We start from the raw sequence: 19,927 nt of genomic DNA on the forward strand, positions 1-19,927 counted from the left end.
TTGGACAATGTAGTCCAGGACAGCATCATCAAGCATCTAAGTTGCTTCATGCGTAAGTGTAGGTCATGCAAGGGCCATCACGCGTCGAAGTTTCATCAAATATATTCAGGCAAAAGAAGTAAGGCAAATAACGATCACATGAACAAGTCTCTATGGGTGGATGATGTGTATTAATACTGAAATGGATATCTATCTTTCTCGGTAGCAAAGAGAAAGGTTGATTTTAATCGAATCAACGTTGTTCTTTGAGAGTATTGTTCCGCAAGTATGTGACATTTCAGACGCATTCGATCAGTGAAACACGATCGATCAAATAGCATCCGGCTATCTGATATCCCGAGGAATCCCCCAACGGTTACTTCGTTAAGTATTTAGTGGGTTAGATATCAAGAACTTCCTGGTGGTTTTGACGGCCACATTGCCCCCCTGTACCAAGCAGACCAGATAGCATTTGATCAAGGTTCCCGCCGAGGATTTGGATTTATACTTGAGTCTTACGCGGCGGATTGACGTGACATACCGCCTGTGGCGGGCACCGATCGATGTTGGGAATCAGGGCCCCGACCACTGGATTCAGATGTTATAGGTCGTGTCATTCATCAAGGATCGCATCGAATTAAAAATAGGGAGATGGATAGTAATGTCGATGAGCCATAAGCTCAAAGCTGCCTAGACAAAGGGTGCCGACTATCCATGGTCATCAGACACCGTGTCAATCCTCCTGGATGATTAAAACGTGAACTATCTCAAGTTGACGCTGTTGATATCAGGATGAAAAATCTTCACATATATGCAGCGCGAACTTTATATGCCGAGAGTGGTCTCAATATAATAGGATCGCTCAATCATATTGCCAAGAAGTAATATCTAAGCGAAAAATTATCGTCTCCTTCATGAGCTGAACCTTTCACCTTTTGGTCACCATACAAAAGTTTTCGTGGCACTCGATTATGCTCAGCTACTTCACCGTGATGCTCACCCCTAATAATCCTCCACCTATGCACGACCACTAATCATATTAAAGAGTTTCCAAAGGATATAATAGCAATCCTTATGGCATAAGGATTATCTTGAGACGAGAATATAGTAATGAAGAATGTAGGAAGAGTTGCATAAAATATGAGGAACCCTCCCCCATCTGAGGATCCCTACGTATCTGAGTTCCTCCACTATGCCATGTCTTGGGCTTTCCTATTGATACTTAGTGCTCAGCCCCTCGCTAATTTTTGCTCACCGGGTAGATATCTGGAGCCGGCTATGAGCGCCCTGATTGGAGCAATCATTATGTCAGGTAAGCTCATTGATCCGCTCACTGAGCGCTTTGGTCCACTCATCGAGCACGTCGTTTAAAATTGGCAGTCAGCACCTGAAAACGACGTTTGGTGACATTTTACTAGAATTGTTTCGGTGAAGCACTCGTCTTTCGGCAGTTCAGGTGAGTTTCGAATGTGGACTATGATTGCGGTCGATGAAAGTTGCTTCACCCACCCAGCTGGGACCCGTATCATTTTTGCGGAAATACATCTCATGTATGTTAAAGAACAAGAAAATTTCAGAAAACGACAGCATAATTTTAATCAACATGGGGATGTTGCAAATCTCCAAATCTCGCGTAATGTAAATGTAACAGAAAGTACTAAATCCATCAAGCCCCACTAAGAAGCTCAGCATACTTTGTAAACTCTCCGTCTGCTTGGAGCATGTCCAATTCCTCGGGGTGGGTACCAAAGACAAGTTCAATTCCCCCGTCTTTTCGGATAGGAAGAATGACCAGGAAGCGGAAACGTCCATTTCCACGCTCAAGCTGCGGTCTCAAGGATTCGGGCAACCCCCCATTTGCAAAGAAGGTATTGCCAAAGCAAACCTCATTGGTTGGAAAAAGCATCATATTCGAAATCATGGCATGCATATGCTCAAGGCCCATATTTGCTGTCGAAAATCTTTCGTGATTTGGCAAGGACTGAAGAATCGAAAAGGCGTCATGAACGACCGAAGGTGTGATGCGTGCGGCAGACTCCCGGAGAACGTGTGCGACACGGCCAATGGTGGTTTGATCCGAGCACAGTGTCTCGATGGGCATTGTCGATCGATTGAGAATTAGCAGACTACCCATATATGTCTCGGGTAAGAGTTGAGAGAAGTAAGGGCGGCCGTCTGTAGGAACCTCAAGAATCGAAATATCATCTGCCTTGAATGTCTCCTTCCGCATCTTGGTGGCGATGTTTCGTCGCATCCGAATCGCAGCCCGCCATAGGAAGGCCTGTAAAATGTCGCTAATCGAAGTGATAACACCCTTCGCCTCGGGATCAGATATCACCTCTTGCTTCATTTTTGCCAAATTCTCGGGTCTTATCAAGAACAAGGTAGTTTTGAGGCACCGTTCAGCTCGTGGGAGCGGCCAGATATCGTGCAACTTGAAGTCTGGTGCAGGGGGCAAGTTCCAATCTCCAAGATCATTGGAAGAAGCTTCAAGCATCCTCTGTCGATCATCATCACGTGGGAAAAAAGGTAAATATCCCCATGTACCAGGGTCAATCTCATCTACTGGACGGGCCCAGCCTTCGATTTCGTGGATGATCCCTGGCAGAGCGTGGTTGAAGCTCTCCGGATGATACCACTCACAGGTCGCGGCTTGGTCGCCCTGGAGATACCTGCAATTTTCAGCCCAGGCCTTGAGAACGACCATGACCCCAAGACCATCAAGACAACAGTGATTCAAGTCTACTGCAACAACACAGCCGCCGGAAATGAAGTTCACCTGCCCTGAAAAAATTTCAGCGGGGAACTTGGGAAACGGATCATCTCGCAGGACGACATCATCGGGGACAGCAGAAGGTGGGAAGCCGGCATCTTTCAATTGCTCAAACGATGGGAGAACATTCGAGAGGTCTTTATAGATCAGACGGTTCTTGGCAGTGTTTGCCATTGAAAGAGGTGGAATCGTCACACAAAGGTCTCCTTTTTGATATCTAATCTCTTGCTCGGAGCAATGCATCATTTTGCCACTGAGAGCAGGTATCATGTCAAATGTGCGATTGAGTCCTTCTTGGAGATTGGAAAACACTTGTTCATACGAAATTTCCTCGTGGATGGAGAAGTAGAGCATGATGCCCATACCGTGGTTTGGGTTCACGTAATCAAACGCGTTGAGGCGGAAGGACTGTCGTGCTTTATGCTCAGCAATCATGTTGCTCATACGAGAAGCATCGTCAACATGATCCTTTTCGTTCGAGTTCCCCGATTCTGCAGCCTTTGCTTCTTCGAATAGTGTAGAAACTGTGGTAGCAAGATCCATAATCGTCGGATTGGCGTAGACGTGGCGAGGTGATATTTTATCACCCAGGCCTGTGGCTGCCCGGATTGTTTTGACGGCAGCGAAGACGCCGAGTGAATCAAGTCCAGCAGTAAACAAATCTGTATCTGAAAGCACGCTTTGGACGTCTAGAAGAGAGCTGGAAAGAATCTCTCGTATGGAGTTTTCGGTTGCCGCAGGCGAGCTCAGATCGAGTCTCACAGTTTGATCAATATCATCGTTGCGCGAGCCGTAGAATCGCTCAATGTACTCAGAATAGAGTGCTAATGTAGCTGCTCGTTTGATCGTTCTTTTATCTGTTCGTAAAAAAGGCTTTTCAGGCAGTGCGAAAATGACGAAATCCTTGAGTAGTTGGTTCTTGTGCCGAGACATAGCATTAGCTATCTGAACCTTGGCCCAAATGCTGTCGAGCAGCTCCGGTGTTTTTTGAGAAGAATCAATCAACTCAATGAGAAGGCCAGCTTGTGGTTTTCCAGTTCCAAAGATTAAACAGCCGCTGATGTGGGGATGAGTGGTGATGAATGCCTCTGTTTCCAGGGGCGAGATCTTATATCCATTCGACAAAACCACAAGATCGTCGCTTCTTCCCTTGAAGGCCCATAGGTTTGGCTTGGTAGGATGTCGCATGTAAAGATCCTTGAAGTTGATCGAATTTTTATCCGGAAAAGTGTGGAAGATTCCTTGGAAAAGTGGCCAATGCTCGTTGCGATGTACCCAGTGCTCATAAACATCTGTTTCAAGCTCTTTGAACTCAAAGCCAGAGTAAGGGTGGAAGCAGAACCAGAACCAGTCCTCTCTCTCGGGCTTTAAATTCCCAATAAAGAGGCCTTCTGTGGTACCCGTCAAGTTGAGAACTCTTACAACCTGGTTGACCTTCCCAGCGCTGACTGGACTAACCGGGCCTCCCGATGCGCAGATAAATTTGCTCGGACGTAGCTGTTCCAATATTTCGGGAGTCTCACCCAGTTCATCGACGAGTGAAGGGACCATGCTCCAGATATCGATCTTGACATCAACGGCTAGCCTTTCCACTAGGTTCAGGTTTGGTAGTACACCAACTGGTCCCAAAACGCAGTGGAGGTTGAAAAGTGCAGGCATCAAAATGTCCATGATGATTCCAGCGCCCTATCGACAATCTGGTCAGCTGATTACTACTTCCACGCCACTCGACGTGTCCCAAAACTTAGTAAGAGCGGACTCAACTTACGTGACTCATAGGAAAAGACGAATATATCTTGTCTCCTTCGTTCCAGTCCGAAGTCCAAGGAATCAAATCAGCAGTTTCACCCATCGGTGGTAAGATTCGGACTGCATCCATAGTACCAATGAGGCCATGAGACCAAGGAATGGGTTTGGGTAATCCTGTACTTCCAGATGTATGCAAATAACAGAATGGGTCGTTTATGGCCTCTTCAAAAGTCTTCGTGTACGGGAAAGCCTCGATAGACTCCGTATCAAGGAGCTCTTCGAGCGTAGGAAGCTGCAGACATTTCATAGGCCGCTTGTGGAGAACATCATTCACCATGGCGATTGGCGATGCATCAATTGCATTGACCCAAATATTGCAGCCCAACTTGTCAAGCACCGCCAGAATTCCGTCTGCATTATTCTTTGGCGATAGGAAGAGAGCCTATGGTGCGGAAAATCGGTAAATAGATACTTAAGTGGGCGTATTGCGATGATTGGGAACATACCGAGTAGCCCACTTTAACACAAGCATAAGTCAGAAGAACATGTCTGAGATCGTCTATATTAAAGAAGAATGTCAGACACCAAGATCCAAAGACTGTAGGGGTTTCTGCCAACTCTGACATACGTGGACCAATATACGCCATGGGGCGAACAGATTCAGGCGTGCCAACCTGATCTTGCAGCCACCAGGCAGTCTTGTCTACTGCTCGGGTAAACTGACAAGCAGAAATTGGGTTGAGCTTGAGAAGGCCATCCGAGAGTACGGCGAGAGAGAAAACGGTTGTCTCTGGCTTCGAAGCCGCAAGGTCATCCATTATCTGGGGAAGCAGCCTTCGACCGTATTCTGTCGCAACCTCGGTCTTCGTCTCCTGATTTGATTGTATGTGAATCCCAAGTCCAGTTAGGGAAGGAGAGGAGTCACACGTTGCCGATATGTTCGGGCTTGTCAAACCACTGTCGGTGTACTTGCTCTCAGAGTCAGAGATGGAACCATCGCTAGAAGAAGTCGGAGACGTTGGTGCATTTTTGAATGCCCCACTGAAATATGCATTGGCATTGATAGACTTAGGCAACTCGAGATAACTTGCCGTCAGGTCGGTGATGGGAGAATGCCCGCCATCGGACATTTTCTCCCGGTAATGACTGGGAACCCCATCGACATGAATCAATTCCAACCGACTTTCCTGATTGAACTCGCCCATCGGAGCACTAACCCATTCTCCATTGGCAAGATGGGCCACAGAACAGTGCCATGGGGTGGTATAGCCTGTTTTGGTATTCAGTAGACTGATAGGTATTTTGTCTCCACTAATGGACTCGTGGATTGAGAGCCGCAGGTGATGTGGAAAGGCGGCTTTGACGGCCCTGGCAAAGGACTATTCCGTCGAAATCAGTCTAGAGACCTTTCTCGTACATTGGAGTCAGTTGGTCGTCATGATAGTACGTACATATCCTCTTGCGAGCATTTGCTTGGCCAAATATTTGCAGTCCCGCTTGTAACTGTGGGCAGAGCGACCCTCCCCTCGGGGAAAAATGTGCTGCAGATCCGATTCCAGGAACCGCTTGTAGCCGAGATACGTCAGTTTTGTATCTGGATTCTTGGCAATTTCCTCGTCAATGTCGAGATCCACCGTCCCATATTGGTTCAAGAGTAAGCGACGGAAGTTTGTACAGTTGGCAACATATAAAATTTCGGTCAGGTTATCGGGAAGTGAGATATCGAGAAGATCCCGGATCCGCGAGAATAGGATGTTCTGGAAGTCTTTCTCGACAGCCATGCGCCGCAGGGCTTCTCCATATTGCCAAGTTTCTTGGTCTGAAATGCACAGCAAGTCTATCATCAATCAGGCACATGTTAGCGGTGGTAAATCCCACTAGAAAATATCCACTCACCATTGTAGGTGATGCCATCTGAGATAATTACAATCTCGGCACCCGGAGCATAGAATTGCTGGATAGAATTGCAAAGGGTGTTCAACCGGTCCAGTGCCAGTTCCTCTGCTTTATCTGGCAATTTGCCGAGTACCTTGTACACCTTGTTGGCAGACTTAAAAGGAAAAGCGGGGAGACACGCCTGCACACGAGCTCCATGGGCGACAAATTGGCCTATCAAAGAAAGGAATCCCTCTCCCTTCCCTTGCACATCGCCCGGTGCATATTCGAATTTGTTGAGTGCATATTGCAGGAAGACATCCAAGATCCGTCTGGATATTTGATCCACGTCACTTGAATATGGCTCATGGTCAATGGCAGGACTATCCACTTGTTCCGTGGACGGGAAAGAAGTCATGCTGTATCGATATACCCAGCGTGTTTGGATATCCAAACAATGTCAGAGTGATACAGAAGGGAGACAGAGATGCGATGAACAACGACAGATCAATGCAAGTCAGGTGGAGCTCTCGGAGATTTATTTCCAGCGCAGTCAAGGGTCTAATCCAGCGGCATGGCCCGCATCTCAATCGGAAGCCATGTGCTGGATGGAGACCCACGTCCAGCTTTTGCATGCCCACTTGGCCCTTCGCCGACGTTGCAGTCATCATCTGGCTCAGAATTAGACCCAGGATCGAATTGAAACTTATTTACTGAGCATAATTGAGCCGATTAATGGTGGGCTGAGAGGGATGTGCCCATCCTCTTCAGGCCACTAACTTTCGGGCAATTGTTCGGACCCGCCGTATAGAGCTGAGATCAGCGAGCCATTTCATGCAGTCCAAAAGGTCTGTGCCAACAGTCGTATGTAGAAAAAAAAGTAGCATTTTGACGGAGACTAGCCAGCCTAGGTGTTCGATTACTCCTGTCAGCGTGTAACTGACTGACGACAATTTGCCTGCACGCCTCCACCTGGACACTAGTACCAAAATGAAGAAATTCGTCACGCCAATTCTTACCTGCAGAGCTACATAACGTAAAAGGAAGGTGTATATACTTCCCTGCAAAAGTTGTGGAAGATTCGAGAACCTGGAGCTAAGGTCGTTTAGTTTTCATCTTTGCTTAGAGGAGCAGGTTTGAGGGAATTTCCGCTGTTTCGTTGTGATCTTTGGATTGTACACTCCGAGGACCCCGACAAGAGAGTAATGAATACCATCAAAGTCGTAGGAAGGTTTAAACGGGAATATATTGGGTCCGTGGAGCGGAATAGCGCTAGCTCGGTGAAGAATGTTATATGCTTTTCAGTTTGTCGGTTTTTGACGAATCTCCGAAGTCTTATCGAAACGCATTCGACTCGCGTGTGGTGCCTCTTGATTGTTTGCCGTTCGAGGTACAGAAATTCAAATTATCATCACCACTTCAACCCTACCTCGTCTTCCCGTCCATCCTCCATCATGGGGGAAGCTCCCGCTCTTGAAAATCTCACAGCCAACGGGGACAAATCTGCTCCACGGGTAGATCCCGACGTTAGTAGTGTTGAAGCTCCAGACCCCAACAAAGAGTCGCAGTTTCCTCCTCTGGGTCAGGTCATCATCATCGTCCTGGCAATCTACCTAGCTGCCTTCTTGGTAGCTCTGGATCAAACTATCATCGGAGTAGCGATTCCAAAGATCACGGATCAATTCAAGAGTATTCCAGATATTGCCTGGTATGGCAGTGCCTATTTCCTGACTTCAACTGCTCTGCAGCCCTCATATGGCAGAATTTATAAGATTCTCAATGTCAGTCATCCTGCTGCAGATTCAGTCTGGCAGTTGTTGGGATTTCTTCCATGCTGCTAAATATGAAAACAGTCTTCTGACCTGTCTTAGGTGAAATTTTCTTTCTTGACTGCAGTGGGCATATTCGAGATCGGATCCTTGATCTGCGGCGTGGCGCCTTCCAGCCCCGTCTTGATCGTTGGTCGTGCAATCGCAGGAATCGGGGTTGCTGGCATATTTTCTGGCGCTTTGGTCATCATCTCCATGACGGTGCCTCTTCCCAAAAGACCCCTTGTCTTTGGTATCTATGGCCTTGTATGGGGTGTTGCCTCCATTGTCGGGCCTCTCCTTGGTGGAGCGTTCACGGATGGTCCGTCGTGGAGATGGTGCTTCTACATCAACCTTCCAGTGGGCGGCATTTCAATGGTGGTCGTCCTTCTTTTCCTTCGCTTGCCGAGCAACAATCAGGCAATAACTTGGTCCCGCATTGCTCAAGAATTGGACCTGATCGGTGCGAGCTTGATTATTCCAGCGGTCATATGCTTGATTCTCGCATTACAATGGGGCGGAAACTCCTACGCTTGGGGGAGCTCTCAGATTATCGGACTTTTCGTCGGATTCGGCCTCTTGATTCTTCTTTTTGCGGCCTCTCAGGTCTGGATCACTCGGCGAGACGAGAAAAATAGGGCCATTAGCAAGAGTGCCAGCGCAACCTTGCCACCTTCGATCCTCGCGAAGCGTTCCATTTGGTCTGCTGGACTATTTGCGTTCTTCTTTAGCGGCGGATTTTTCCTTCTGGTCTACTATCTCCCTATCTATTTTCAGAGCGTCAGAGGGTCGTCCGCAATGACCGCTGGTCTGCAGCTTCTGCCATTCATGCTTACGACTGTGCTGTCATCCATCATGGTGGGGGCGATGGTGACAGCAGTCGGTTATTATACCCCTTTCTTGATTGGCAGCACTGCTATCTGTGCTATCGGAACGGGCCTGATCACCCTTTACGATGTCGATATGTCTACAGCCAAATGGATTGGCTACCAGATTGTCGTCGGGGCGGGTATTGGTGCGGGTCTCCAAATCCCAATGACTGCCGTGCAGACGGTATTGAGCCCTGAGGACATCCCGGTGGGAACTGCCAGTGTCATGTTCTTGCAAACTTTGGGGGGCGCTATCTTCATCGCGGTGGGCCAAGCAGTCTTTCAGAATGGCTTGCAAGCTGGTATTCGCGCATACGCCCCCCGGGTCAATCCAAGCGCCATTCTCAATGCGGGAGCTACCGAGATGAGGCACGTGTTGGCAAATTTGGGCCAACTCGATCAGCTGGATGGGGTGATCAAAGCTTACATGGACGGATTACGGGATGCTTACCGCGTTAGCCTGGCTTTATTACTTGTTGCATTTGTGAGTAGCTGCTTTTTGGAGTGGAAGAGTGTCAAGAAAAGCGATGCGACTTTAAACGACGATACAACCGCCGTGTCTGCCTGAAATGGTCGCGAACTATACATATTATAGGCAGTCATTCTATATTTTGATGTCGATAGTTCGCTGAAATAGATTTAAAACATTCTTTTCCCGGAATTAGCTAGTCTACCTAGAAAAGGCACACCTAAGGTATAAGAAGACCAGACAACACAGATCGAGCATCTAGTCATCCATCAAGGATGCGATACCAAACCGAATACATAGTTCGAAGAAATGAAAGTGGGGAATAAAGAAAATGTGATCCATGTTCTTGATTTGCCCCATATTCAGGATGGCTCTTTGAGCTTTCTAGGCAGTACTTTTCTTCCTGTATAATTACATTGAAAGGATGTGAGCGAAATTGAGCAGATTTCTGCAGGTAAGTGGGGCTAGTTTCAGGGACAAGGAGAAAAAAGCATTGATACTAGACACGATCATAATTCCGCCGCTACTGTAGAATTATCGCTAATCGGAATGGGAACATATTTACCGGCTGACAAGGTTTGGGTGAGAAAGCATGGGCACGAAGATGCGCCTCCATTTGTGCTTGCTTTGTGCGAGGTTGCCTAAGTGTATGGCCGCGTTGGGCCAACTAGTAAGGGAGTACAAAACTGCCAATTACCCAGATGGTGAGTTAATTACTTAATTTAGTCAGTTGCATTGTTATCACTTTTCAAGTTGCAGTAACCATGTACACGCGTTAAAATTAGCTATGGATGATTCTTTCGCAGTACCAACTTTGAACATTGAGTGTAGGAGCTCAATGCGCATTGTGCTCTGATAAACGCGGTACCTTCAATCCTTTCTAAGACGAAGTCATCTATTAGAAAGAAATATGCATGTGGCCTTAATTGACGTTCATTAATACTGCACTTCTCACAACTGGTCCATGCAAGTTCTTGAATGGCTTCGTCGAGTTTTCGCAATGTCTTCCTTCTCCTACCCCATCCATGGTACTCCTAGCCACGTAACAATGATTAAAGTCTTTTTTTAGATAACGGTGCCCTTCACCTGCTTTCTGTCGACATTATAATTCTTCCAGATTGCAATCGCCGGGAAAGCAAGAACGACGAGACATGCGGCCGTGATGCACTCGTACTTTTGGCTGTAAGCCCAGGCGTAATTAATCGCATCTCGCGTCTCACTGCCCGGAGGATACATCAGCTGGGCTGCCGATCCACCAGCGTAGATAGTAGCGTAATCCGCCTTGGCTGACTCTGGAAGAGCTCTGAGCAAAGCTTGAGGGAAAGTATTGGCATATATGGCACTCGCCACGGCATATCCGATGGCCCCGCCAACACTCGAAGACAAGCTGATAAGAGCAATCATCAATGGGACGCCGTTGCGGTCAGCGGCAGCCATGACAGCCATCTCATCTCCGATCACGAGGGTTCCACCCCCAACAGCAATGAAAATCTGACACATCACTAAGTAACCAATGTCACTTTGGGAGCCTCGGAAATGGATCATGAGAGCTGCGCCAAGCATGAGGAATGGTGCACCGAAGAAGAGGCAGACATTCTTGAAGTATTTGGTTTTGCGAATCCAAATGCCGAACAGCACCGCCCAGATGGTCGATCCAACACCGTAGATCTGCGTCATGTATCCTGTCTTGGAGGTATCGAGGTTGTATACTACCTGAACATAGTAGTAAAAGTATTGATCCCACGTGTAGTAGTTGAAGAAGATGATGGCTGACAGGATACAAGCTCCCAGAACTGTGCGCTTTTTGAATAACTCCCATTTGATGAAGGGAATTCTGGCAAAGTAGCACTCCCAGATAGCGAACACCGGGAAGAGCAGTAGTCCGATAACGACCGTGGCGATAAAAGTTGCTGAAGAGTACCCGGTAAGCCCATATGTCTTGAGGCTGAAGGGCAGGAGGAATAGGATGAACGCCGCCATGAGAATAAGAGCCCCGACAATGTCGAATTCGTGCACATAGTGAATGATCGACTGAACCTTGGACCGGTCAGTTTTCACATGCTGGAAAAGCCCCAGCTTCTCGGCCTTGCGTTGGTAGACTTTGAACACGACAGCGAGCGGGACAAAAACAATAAAGGTAATGATAGCAAAACAGCCATACGCCCAGTGCCATGTCGAGTGAGCGACGAATGTCTGAGCAGCGAGGGGCCCAACAAAGGCGGTACAGATAGTTGGCGTGCCAATGAAAGCATAGACAAAAGCACGATTCCTCAATCCGGACGCATCGGCGACGAACACGGTTAAAATGAAATTCAGAGCCGTATAGCCGATCCAGTACAGAGTGTAGCCAGCCGCAAAGCCATTGGGGCCGTTGCAGGAGGCGACCACGATCAGACCAAGAATGAAAACCATTAAGAATGTCAGGAAGCCCTCCGTACGGCCCCAGAGGTTGAGAGTCTTCGCAATGGGAAGTTGAAGAACTCCGCCCACGATTGTCGACACAATATACGCTTGGGAGATCTGAGGGGCGGAAGCAAAGCTGGCGTATGCGTAGTAGATCATGTTATTGCTGATTGAGGATTGCATCGACAGAACGAAGAAGCACAGCCAAATCCTGCAAATTGAGACTCGACGTTAGAACATGGGCTGTGATAGCATTTTGGAAACGGTTACCAGGCATATGTGCTATAAAGGCCCTTCTTAGACCACACTAAGGCTGTGGCTTCGGCTTTCTGAACTCCAGCCTGAGCGTCATGGGTGATCTGATCAGGATGCTCGAGCACTTCTCGCTCGTCCCTGTCTTCTAAACTTTGAGCGTCGGCATCCGCTCTTGCCTCCGCAGTCGCCGTGCGTATGTTTATATCGTCCTTCGCCTTGTCTGAATTGCGAAACACCATTATGTTTGGCTGGGTTGTGGCAACCGTGAGGACAGGGTAAGACGATGGTTGTAGTAACAGAAAGAAAGAAAACAGCGTGCAAGCGATCAAGAACGCTTGGCTTGCTGTTAAATAAGCGCACATAAGTTAGGGAAAGTAGTCCAGATTGGACCAAAACAACTATATAATCCAGGATTCCAGGGCTAGACTTGAAAGGTCGCCAAGTGGGGACAACGTGGGTGATTACTTCCTCAGTTCATGCCACTTGTCGCAGGTCTGATCTCATTCTCCGGCGTGAGACTGCAATGCACTCAAATTCGCGCGGACACTAGCCTTGTCCGGATAGGCTATAGTGACTCCAGCCCCTTGAAAAGTCACGTCCTTCCCTAGGCTCGTTCTTTTGCGCCTTTGTTGTTCCTTTTTTTCTTTTCTTTTTTTGAGAAACAGGATTCGAACTCGTGGAAAACGTGCGTAAGCCAGGGTTATTGATTATCATTAGCTCGATTCGCGTTGGAAATGGCTGTCCAATGGTGCATGCCAGCATGGCTTTGTGCACTTTCAGACAAGCGGGTATTTCCGTACACTAACACAGGTGAATATAGAGAGGTAATCATCATTGAGTCAATTTGAGATCCTATTGTGGCGTGATAAATCGCTCGTCGACAGGATCGCGAACCTGAGGATGTACTTGAGGAAGATCACGCGGATGCGGAATATTTCGTCACTTCTCTTGGAAGTTGGTAATCCTTGGATTAACAGTCGTAGCTACTAGTGGTAGATTGAAGTTGTGTATCTCGTGCACCATGACTTTGGTTACGATCGGAGGACAATCTCGTCCTGTCGCGCCTGATAGGATATTTTTACTTGGGGATGGTCTGGGCTCTGCAGCTTCGATAGGTACGAGAGGCCCGGTGATTCTAGATTCTCTGGCCGTGAACAGAAACTACGTACCGTGTCTTGTGTCATTTTCGACGTGAGGCATCGACGCAATGTCGCAGTCCATGCAAACCAACTTAGATACACACACGGGTCCCACCAACCAAACCCCCTCCACAGGAGGTTAATGTTATGCCCTCCATGGGGCTGGCCCCGCGTTATGTAATTCCATTGGTCACCTCATGATCATTCCCACGTGATATTGCACGACTTGGGATCTTCCATACCCTCACAACAATCCAGGCAAGTACGTATAACGGAGCGTCAGCTCCGGCGAGAGCGTTTTTGCTGCAGCCTCGACACTTCGTTCTGGTAAGGCGATGACTTGACTCTTCGCCAAAATAGTGCTAAACACTAAAACCCATCAATGACCCGAGTCACTGCAAGGGTCTCTTCCAACGCCTGAAGGTTCGTAGGTGGCATTCTGCTTTCTGAGACCGCTTCCCGGTTATGCCTATAATTTCCTTTTTATTAGAAGCGTCGCAAAACATAAAGCATCTTTGCATAAATGCCTAGGCCGACGTGAAAATACTGATATTCAGTTATTTTCTTACAATCAAAATTTATGCCATCCAGAATATAAAGGACTAATACACTACTAAATCCATCTCAATGGATGACTTGTTGCTCCCTTTTATATCCTGCATTGTGGCCGACTCATCACTTGTGGGACCACATTCTGTCCTTGAGGAGGGCTCCATGTTAGTCTCGTACTCAATCCCCTCGAGACCCACAAATGTGCTTATACTTAGTGCTGCCTCAACTACAGTACGAGTCTGCATTGCAGGTGAGATATCTCATCTTATTGCTATCAAAACGCTCCGAACAAATGCAGCTTACGTCTGGCTTGCTGTACCTGTGCAGGGCTGGAGACGGTACACCCGCTACCCCCTCAGGGCCACCATCCCGCTCTCCTAGAGATCATCGCTCTCTAAGGCCCCTCCGTCACTCCCCCTTCGCTCGACCTCTACCTCACTCCCCTGCCTATCTTCCCCTGGGCAAACACTATGTAGTCATCCACAAAGCTATTTAGTGCCCGGGTCCTGTTGGATTCCACCATCCAGAACCCTCATCCTTGCACCCAGAAACTACAGCCACCAGTCCAGCCATGCCGTCGCCACGCTGGTCCACGCCCTTGTGAAGAGCAGCTGCCTCTGCTCCGCCGCAATCTCGAACTGTAGGTCGTCGATTCCAAAAAGGTGCGCAAATTTGATGGAATGGTCTAGATTTTGGAGGCCTGCGACGCTCGAATCCTAGATGCAAATTTTTAGCAATCAGTTATATAGAAATCAAAAATTATGTTCTTTGGGACTTCATGCCTGTAATTCGGTGAAAAAAATGTTCCTAGTTGACATAAAATTCGTCTCGAACAACGCAGAGGCACTGGGTTCCCTTGGAAACTCAAAATGAACGTGTTTATTAACACAGTGGCCGTCATTTCGATGCGACGACTTGGAATTGCAGACTCTTCCTTGGCAACCTTTGTGTTTGTTTATGGCAGTCAGCTTACACAGCAAACGGAAAGGTGTCGTATGATCTATAATGAGTACGGTGTAATACCTTGCACGCTGTGTCTTTGAAAATTTGACAAGCCTGCCCGGCTCTGTTGAGCAAGGTTTTGTTATTCTCCTGGAGTGGGGGACTTCATAGGAGATGCCTCCTGGTGTTATATACCCATTAAAGCGAATTGAGAATCGACTCACAGAAATAAAACAATGACTAATTAGAATTCAAGGCGGTTATTTGGTATTTTACATGGTCAAAGTTGCTCAATTTTGCTCACTTGCGATTTGCCTCGGCATGGCCGTCTTCCGAAACTGTAAATTCACTGTGGGCCAAGATATCACTCCGATATTGGGAGGTTCGCACCTAGTCGACGAACTATTCGACCCCATAACATAGCATGAATAATCCTGTACCCAGGGTAGGTTTCTCTCAATGAGGCCGGACCGGTATTAAAGGACCTTGCTGCCTCCTGTTGATCACCCGCAGGTCACGGTGAGCCTATGTGCTCATCACACGCAAAAGCGGATACCCTATCTTATCTGCGGTTGCAGTACATCTGCGTCTCAGCCACATACCCAATGAACTCGACGGGACCTACAAACATGCTCATACTAACGCGCAGTGGAGCTCATGACTTCTGCCCTTGTGCCTCCTCTTTCGAGTAATGTGATGTGTGATGCTCAGGCCGAAAGCATTTCTGGGGATCATTCCCCCTCATTCTTCTATGCCTACCCATTCACGCTACAGCAGGGTAAAGTCTGAGGGTATTTGAAAGCTTTCAAGAGCGTCCATTGTATGTGGTTTGCAGAACAGAAACCCACAAAACCTCTCACTCTTCTACACCCTCTTCTGCTTTCTCTAAATGACCCCAGTATCTCGTTATCCTCTTTGAAATGCACCGCACAGCCAAATGGGGTGTATTGGCTCGCTTCAGTTCGGGCCAATCATTTTATCTAAATGGCACCGTTCTCGAATCACCGAAAAGAAAAGGCCACTCGTTCTCTCACCAGAGATATTATACTTGGCCATCGAACCCCCAACCCACGCCATACGAGGTCATGGGAATCCAGAAATATTCAAAGTACCCCAAATCCAGGTACTTCGACCTTGTCAAAATTTATCATCCCGACAGTAAAGCGAGTCCTTTAGCTGAAAGGCTGCCCAAGGAAGAACGTTTAGCGCGATACCAGCTCATTGTCGATGCACACGAAATTCTCTCCGATGACCGAGAACGATCGGCGTATGATGTATATGGCCTCGGTTGGACTCTGTCGTCGAGGAGTCGTGACCTTCGCCAACGGAGCTACCCAGACACGAGATACCATGTTCTCTATGACATTTGCTCTCAAAGACTGAGATAGCCCGAATTTCCTTTTTTGATTGCCATATTAGCCTCTGATTGTCACATTAGCAGTTTAATTACAGTGCTATTTTGAAATCGGCACGCCCTTCAACTAAGGGGAGCTCGTGATTTTCCCATTCCAGATTACCGCTACTATCACACATGCATAATGAAATGATACGCGGATTTTTGCTGTCGTCACAGTACCCAATAAAAACAATCGTTTTGTCTTTGATCACTCTTTGTTATTTAGTCTATTGAATATTGTATTTTAATCATGAAAAGCTCGGTCAAAACTTACTGCTTTGGTTATTCGCAGTGTTTTCACACGTACCCGTCTGGAGACGAGTACGTTCAAGTCGCCTGCCATAAGACCAACCTCAGTTCGCCCGAAGAGGTCGTGGTTAGACTAGGCTAGAATTCCCTTCACGTTCCCGAAGCATATACGGGCTAATCTTTTATTAGATATTATTCTCCTCTTCTGCTAAGAGCATTAAACGACGTAATATTTTTAGAGATTGAATAGTTTCCGACTCGTTCTTTTGCTAATATAAAAGTAATTAGGTAAGAACTAAATTAGTAAGTAGGAGTGATTATAGATCTTTGCGCTCGAATAGAGGCGTATAAGGCCGAGGCGTGGAAGTGTTCTGTTCGTCATCAATTTCCTAATCATCAATCGCAGAGTCTATGGTGTTGCTTGGTTCGATATGCACGGCTTTTGTGTTAGAATCTATAATGCTTTAGTGGGCGAGAAGTCGGCACAGGCTATAAAATAATTCACGGTTCTTCAATCCAAAAGAGGTCTCGTTACACTATGTATTATATCTCGTCTCTCAAATCAGTTCAAAGGCACGAGGTCACAATCATAGCTCTTTCTTGTGCTTTTCGTGTACTACACGTAGACCAACGATAACAAGGTTAGAGAGAAAGGAATTTCCACTAAGAGTCCAAATTCCAGGTCACTAAGAAACATCAAGAATACAAGGCAATCTCAACTAATACAAAAAACAGGTCTCCTCCATTAAATCAACGCTCATCGCTTTCCACAGAAAGTCATAAGGCACAAAGTAGATTGACAGCTCTGCTCTCCGACAAAACGACCTTTCGGGATAGCCCCGCCCTATCGATCAGCCACCATATAGAATACACTAATCTTTCTATCTCTATCAAAGACAATAGCTCTTCATCCGAAGCTAAAGGTTTATTGTACTTACTTCAATACTCCTGCATCAAAATAACGACTACCAGGCGATTCGGTAAAGCCTCAGAGTAGTCAGGATATAACGGCCTAGAGTATACCGGATATTAGGCCTTCCAGAACTAGATACAACATTACAGTTATCATTAAATCAGAGAGAGTCTGCAACTTACCCCTAAGTTATGGATCGTGTTCAAAGGCAGGCAAGCGCTCTATCAACAACCAACCACGGAGGCCTAAGAGGATCAAGAGGAGCAGCGCGTGATCTCTCTGCTTAGACAGCTTTCTCTTATTCCGTTTTTATTGCGTATAACTAGACCTTGCAATTACTCGCGGCGAGCCGGCTCGTACTTCTGGCTCGAACTCGCGAGTCCTGCGAGCCGGTTCGCGAGTAATTGCAAGGCCTACCGAGTACTATCAGACTACTTCAGAATAAGCCTAAACGGAAGCTAGGTAATTTGGTTATCGTAAACGATGCTAGTCCAGCTGTAGTAAGAGCGAAAGAACCGTTGTAAATAGAAATACAAAACACCCCGAATTCGGCGGAGCAAGGGTGTGTTAGCCGGGGCGTAGGTAGTATCTCTTTCGCGACCGATCGTACGTTTTTCTCCTGCCATATGAAGTCTGGCAATAGCTAACGAGGGATATACCGAGCTCTCATGACGTTCAGAAAGACGAACGCGAAGATTGTGTGTGTAATTGGAAACCGAACGATGTAGGCGGGTAGCGAGGAAGTCACCTGTTTATAGTTTCGTCTGTGAAGAAAAAGGCTCTTGAAGGTAGAAGCAGCCAAAGAAGGAAGAAAGGGATGGTAAGATCGTTATTAGTAGATAAAGTTTCTTAGCTAGCCGGTGTGCTATGGCACCGGCAGAATCACATGCTCATATACTTGATATCAAACAGTGCGCACTACGTCTGATGCTGTAGCATTGGTGTCTTGGAAGACACTGTCACGGTCGCAATGTCCGGTGATTGGCTGACAAAAGGTCATGTGATGCGACTGACCTGTTATTCATAGTTTGCCGGACCAAGTACTGGACTTCTTCCAAAGTTGAAAGGCAGGATGCAGTTTCCGGCGGTTAATTATAGAATGTAACTTGCTTTGAGATAAGCTACAATGAGTTGGTTTCAAATAGTATTCAATTGAAGAACATTGGCCGCCGCCGCGGCCAAATGCTCGGCGATTTGCTCTATTTAGATCTGATAATCCCGAAGGAGGTAGGTTAAAGGGCAAAGAAATCTAACTTTCGATGAAAGACGTATCGAAAACGCGGCATGTATGTTGAGAACTGAGCTCTCTAGGGTTATCACAGCAATAAGAGGTTGCTTGCCCCTTGAAGAAAATGAAGACTCAGTTTCACTTCCCCAAGCAGAGCAAGGTAGTGTTTGTGCCGCCCCCCAGAACAATTATTGTATTCACTCAATGATATTAATTTTGCCAGTATTCATTAGACAAATCTCGTCAGCCCCCCTCTGCCCACTTGGCTCAGTCCTCAACCAGTGACAGCATCATCATTCTTCCTGACCCTGACCCGGTTCTCAATTTTTATAACATGGGTCCTTCAGAGGGAAATCTTTCGATTTGGAGACAACCACCTTGTAAGTAGGTTAACTGACTCGAGTTTGCTTGAGTGTCTGACTTTTCTTAGTTTGCCCTTTAAAGGTAGTCAGTCATTCTGAGCAGGAAAGTTCCCAATAAGATTAAGTACGAAGGGCATTTGAATGTCGCTAGGACGTATCATTTTATGGCGCACTGTATATGAGGTCATTGATCAATCAGATGGAAATTGCGGACTATTTCTCACGCTTTCTGTTTGATGCGATATGCATCGCTATAAAGCTCAAGTATCTTAGTTCTTTTCGCAAGTGCAAATTTCAAGCCACCAATCTCACGAATATATATTATTCAGTGGTGCTGTTTGTTGTTATTCAGTCACATGGAAAGCCGCTGTATCTGAATACCAAATAATAATGCACGCAATCTCTAAGATCTCGGCATATTGACTCGGGCACTGGGAGTTCATTGAACGACCCTGCATACAGATCCACATGAAGGCTCACAGCTTCTTTCCCTTACCTTCACTCCAGGGTCCCATCCCTAACATGATATCCCTAATATAACTGATAGATGCCAGATCTTCATGCGAAGAGACTGAAAAGGGATGTTACCTCGCGAGATTTGTAGCCTAGTGCATCACACGTGGCTCCAAGTGACGCTCTGACAGTCTCTGTTTAGCTCGTCGAAAAATGTTGCAACATTGGTTGGAAGTGAGAGACTCTCTGATAGCGTTGCTACCGTGATTGCATCCAGGATGTGATTTAGCACATGATTTTCGGGGGCATCCAAGAGCATCTTAGCCATGGGTCGAAATATGGACCCGGATGGCATCACTCCAAATTCAATAAATATCACAAGGACGAGAATGGCGTTCTGGTCTCTGTCTTCGCAGTCTTATTTGAAGCTGTCTAAGATACTCTGACGAGCGTTCAAGAGAATAGCTTGGAGAATTTCGCATAGCAGTATCCTCATCGAATTCTCCCAGCTCG

At 46.9% G+C, this 19,927-nt stretch overlaps 5 protein-coding genes across 5 annotated transcripts; 1 reads left to right on the top strand and 4 right to left on the bottom strand.

Moving 5' to 3' along the window:
- Positions 1-1,645: 1,645 nt before the first annotated feature.
- On the bottom strand, positions 1,646-6,794 carry POX_h09438 (Isocyanide synthase-NRPS hybrid crmA; the record flags this gene model as incomplete). Its single annotated transcript, XM_050118192.1, has 6 exons — positions 1,646-4,438; positions 4,521-4,943; positions 5,008-5,060; positions 5,130-5,880; positions 5,953-6,338; positions 6,398-6,794. 6 exons carry the CDS (start codon positions 6,792-6,794, stop codon positions 1,646-1,648), a joined length of 4,803 nt encoding a protein of 1,600 aa, XP_049964979.1.
- Positions 6,795-7,830: 1,036 nt separating this feature from the next.
- Positions 7,831-9,621, top strand: POX_h09439 (Efflux pump roqT; the record flags this gene model as incomplete). Its single annotated transcript, XM_050118193.1, has 2 exons — positions 7,831-8,157; positions 8,248-9,621. 2 exons carry the CDS (start codon positions 7,831-7,833, stop codon positions 9,619-9,621), a joined length of 1,701 nt encoding a protein of 566 aa, XP_049964980.1.
- Positions 9,622-10,587: 966 nt separating this feature from the next.
- POX_h09440 (Major facilitator coppper-regulated transporter crmC) lies at positions 10,588-12,419 on the bottom strand (the record flags this gene model as incomplete). The annotated part of the gene is made up of 2 exons (XM_050118194.1): positions 10,588-12,136; positions 12,196-12,419. The coding sequence occupies 2 exons, from the start codon at positions 12,417-12,419 to the stop codon at positions 10,588-10,590; spliced, it is 1,773 nt and encodes a 590-aa protein (XP_049964981.1).
- Positions 12,420-14,422: 2,003 nt separating this feature from the next.
- Positions 14,423-14,772, bottom strand: POX_h09441 (uncharacterized protein; the record flags this gene model as incomplete). The annotated part of the gene is made up of 2 exons (XM_050118195.1): positions 14,423-14,587; positions 14,719-14,772. 2 exons carry the CDS (start codon positions 14,770-14,772, stop codon positions 14,423-14,425), a joined length of 219 nt encoding a protein of 72 aa, XP_049964982.1.
- Positions 14,773-17,829: 3,057 nt separating this feature from the next.
- POX_h09442 (uncharacterized protein) lies at positions 17,830-17,997 on the bottom strand (the record flags this gene model as incomplete). Its single annotated transcript, XM_050118196.1, has 1 exon — positions 17,830-17,997. One exon carries the CDS (start codon positions 17,995-17,997, stop codon positions 17,830-17,832), a length of 168 nt encoding a protein of 55 aa, XP_049964983.1.
- Positions 17,998-19,927: the final 1,930 nt, after the last annotated feature.

This window comes from Penicillium oxalicum, chromosome VIII (assembly GCF_001723175.1).
Source record: "Penicillium oxalicum strain HP7-1 chromosome VIII, whole genome shotgun sequence".
Taxonomy (NCBI): Eukaryota; Fungi; Ascomycota; class Eurotiomycetes; order Eurotiales; family Aspergillaceae; genus Penicillium; species Penicillium oxalicum.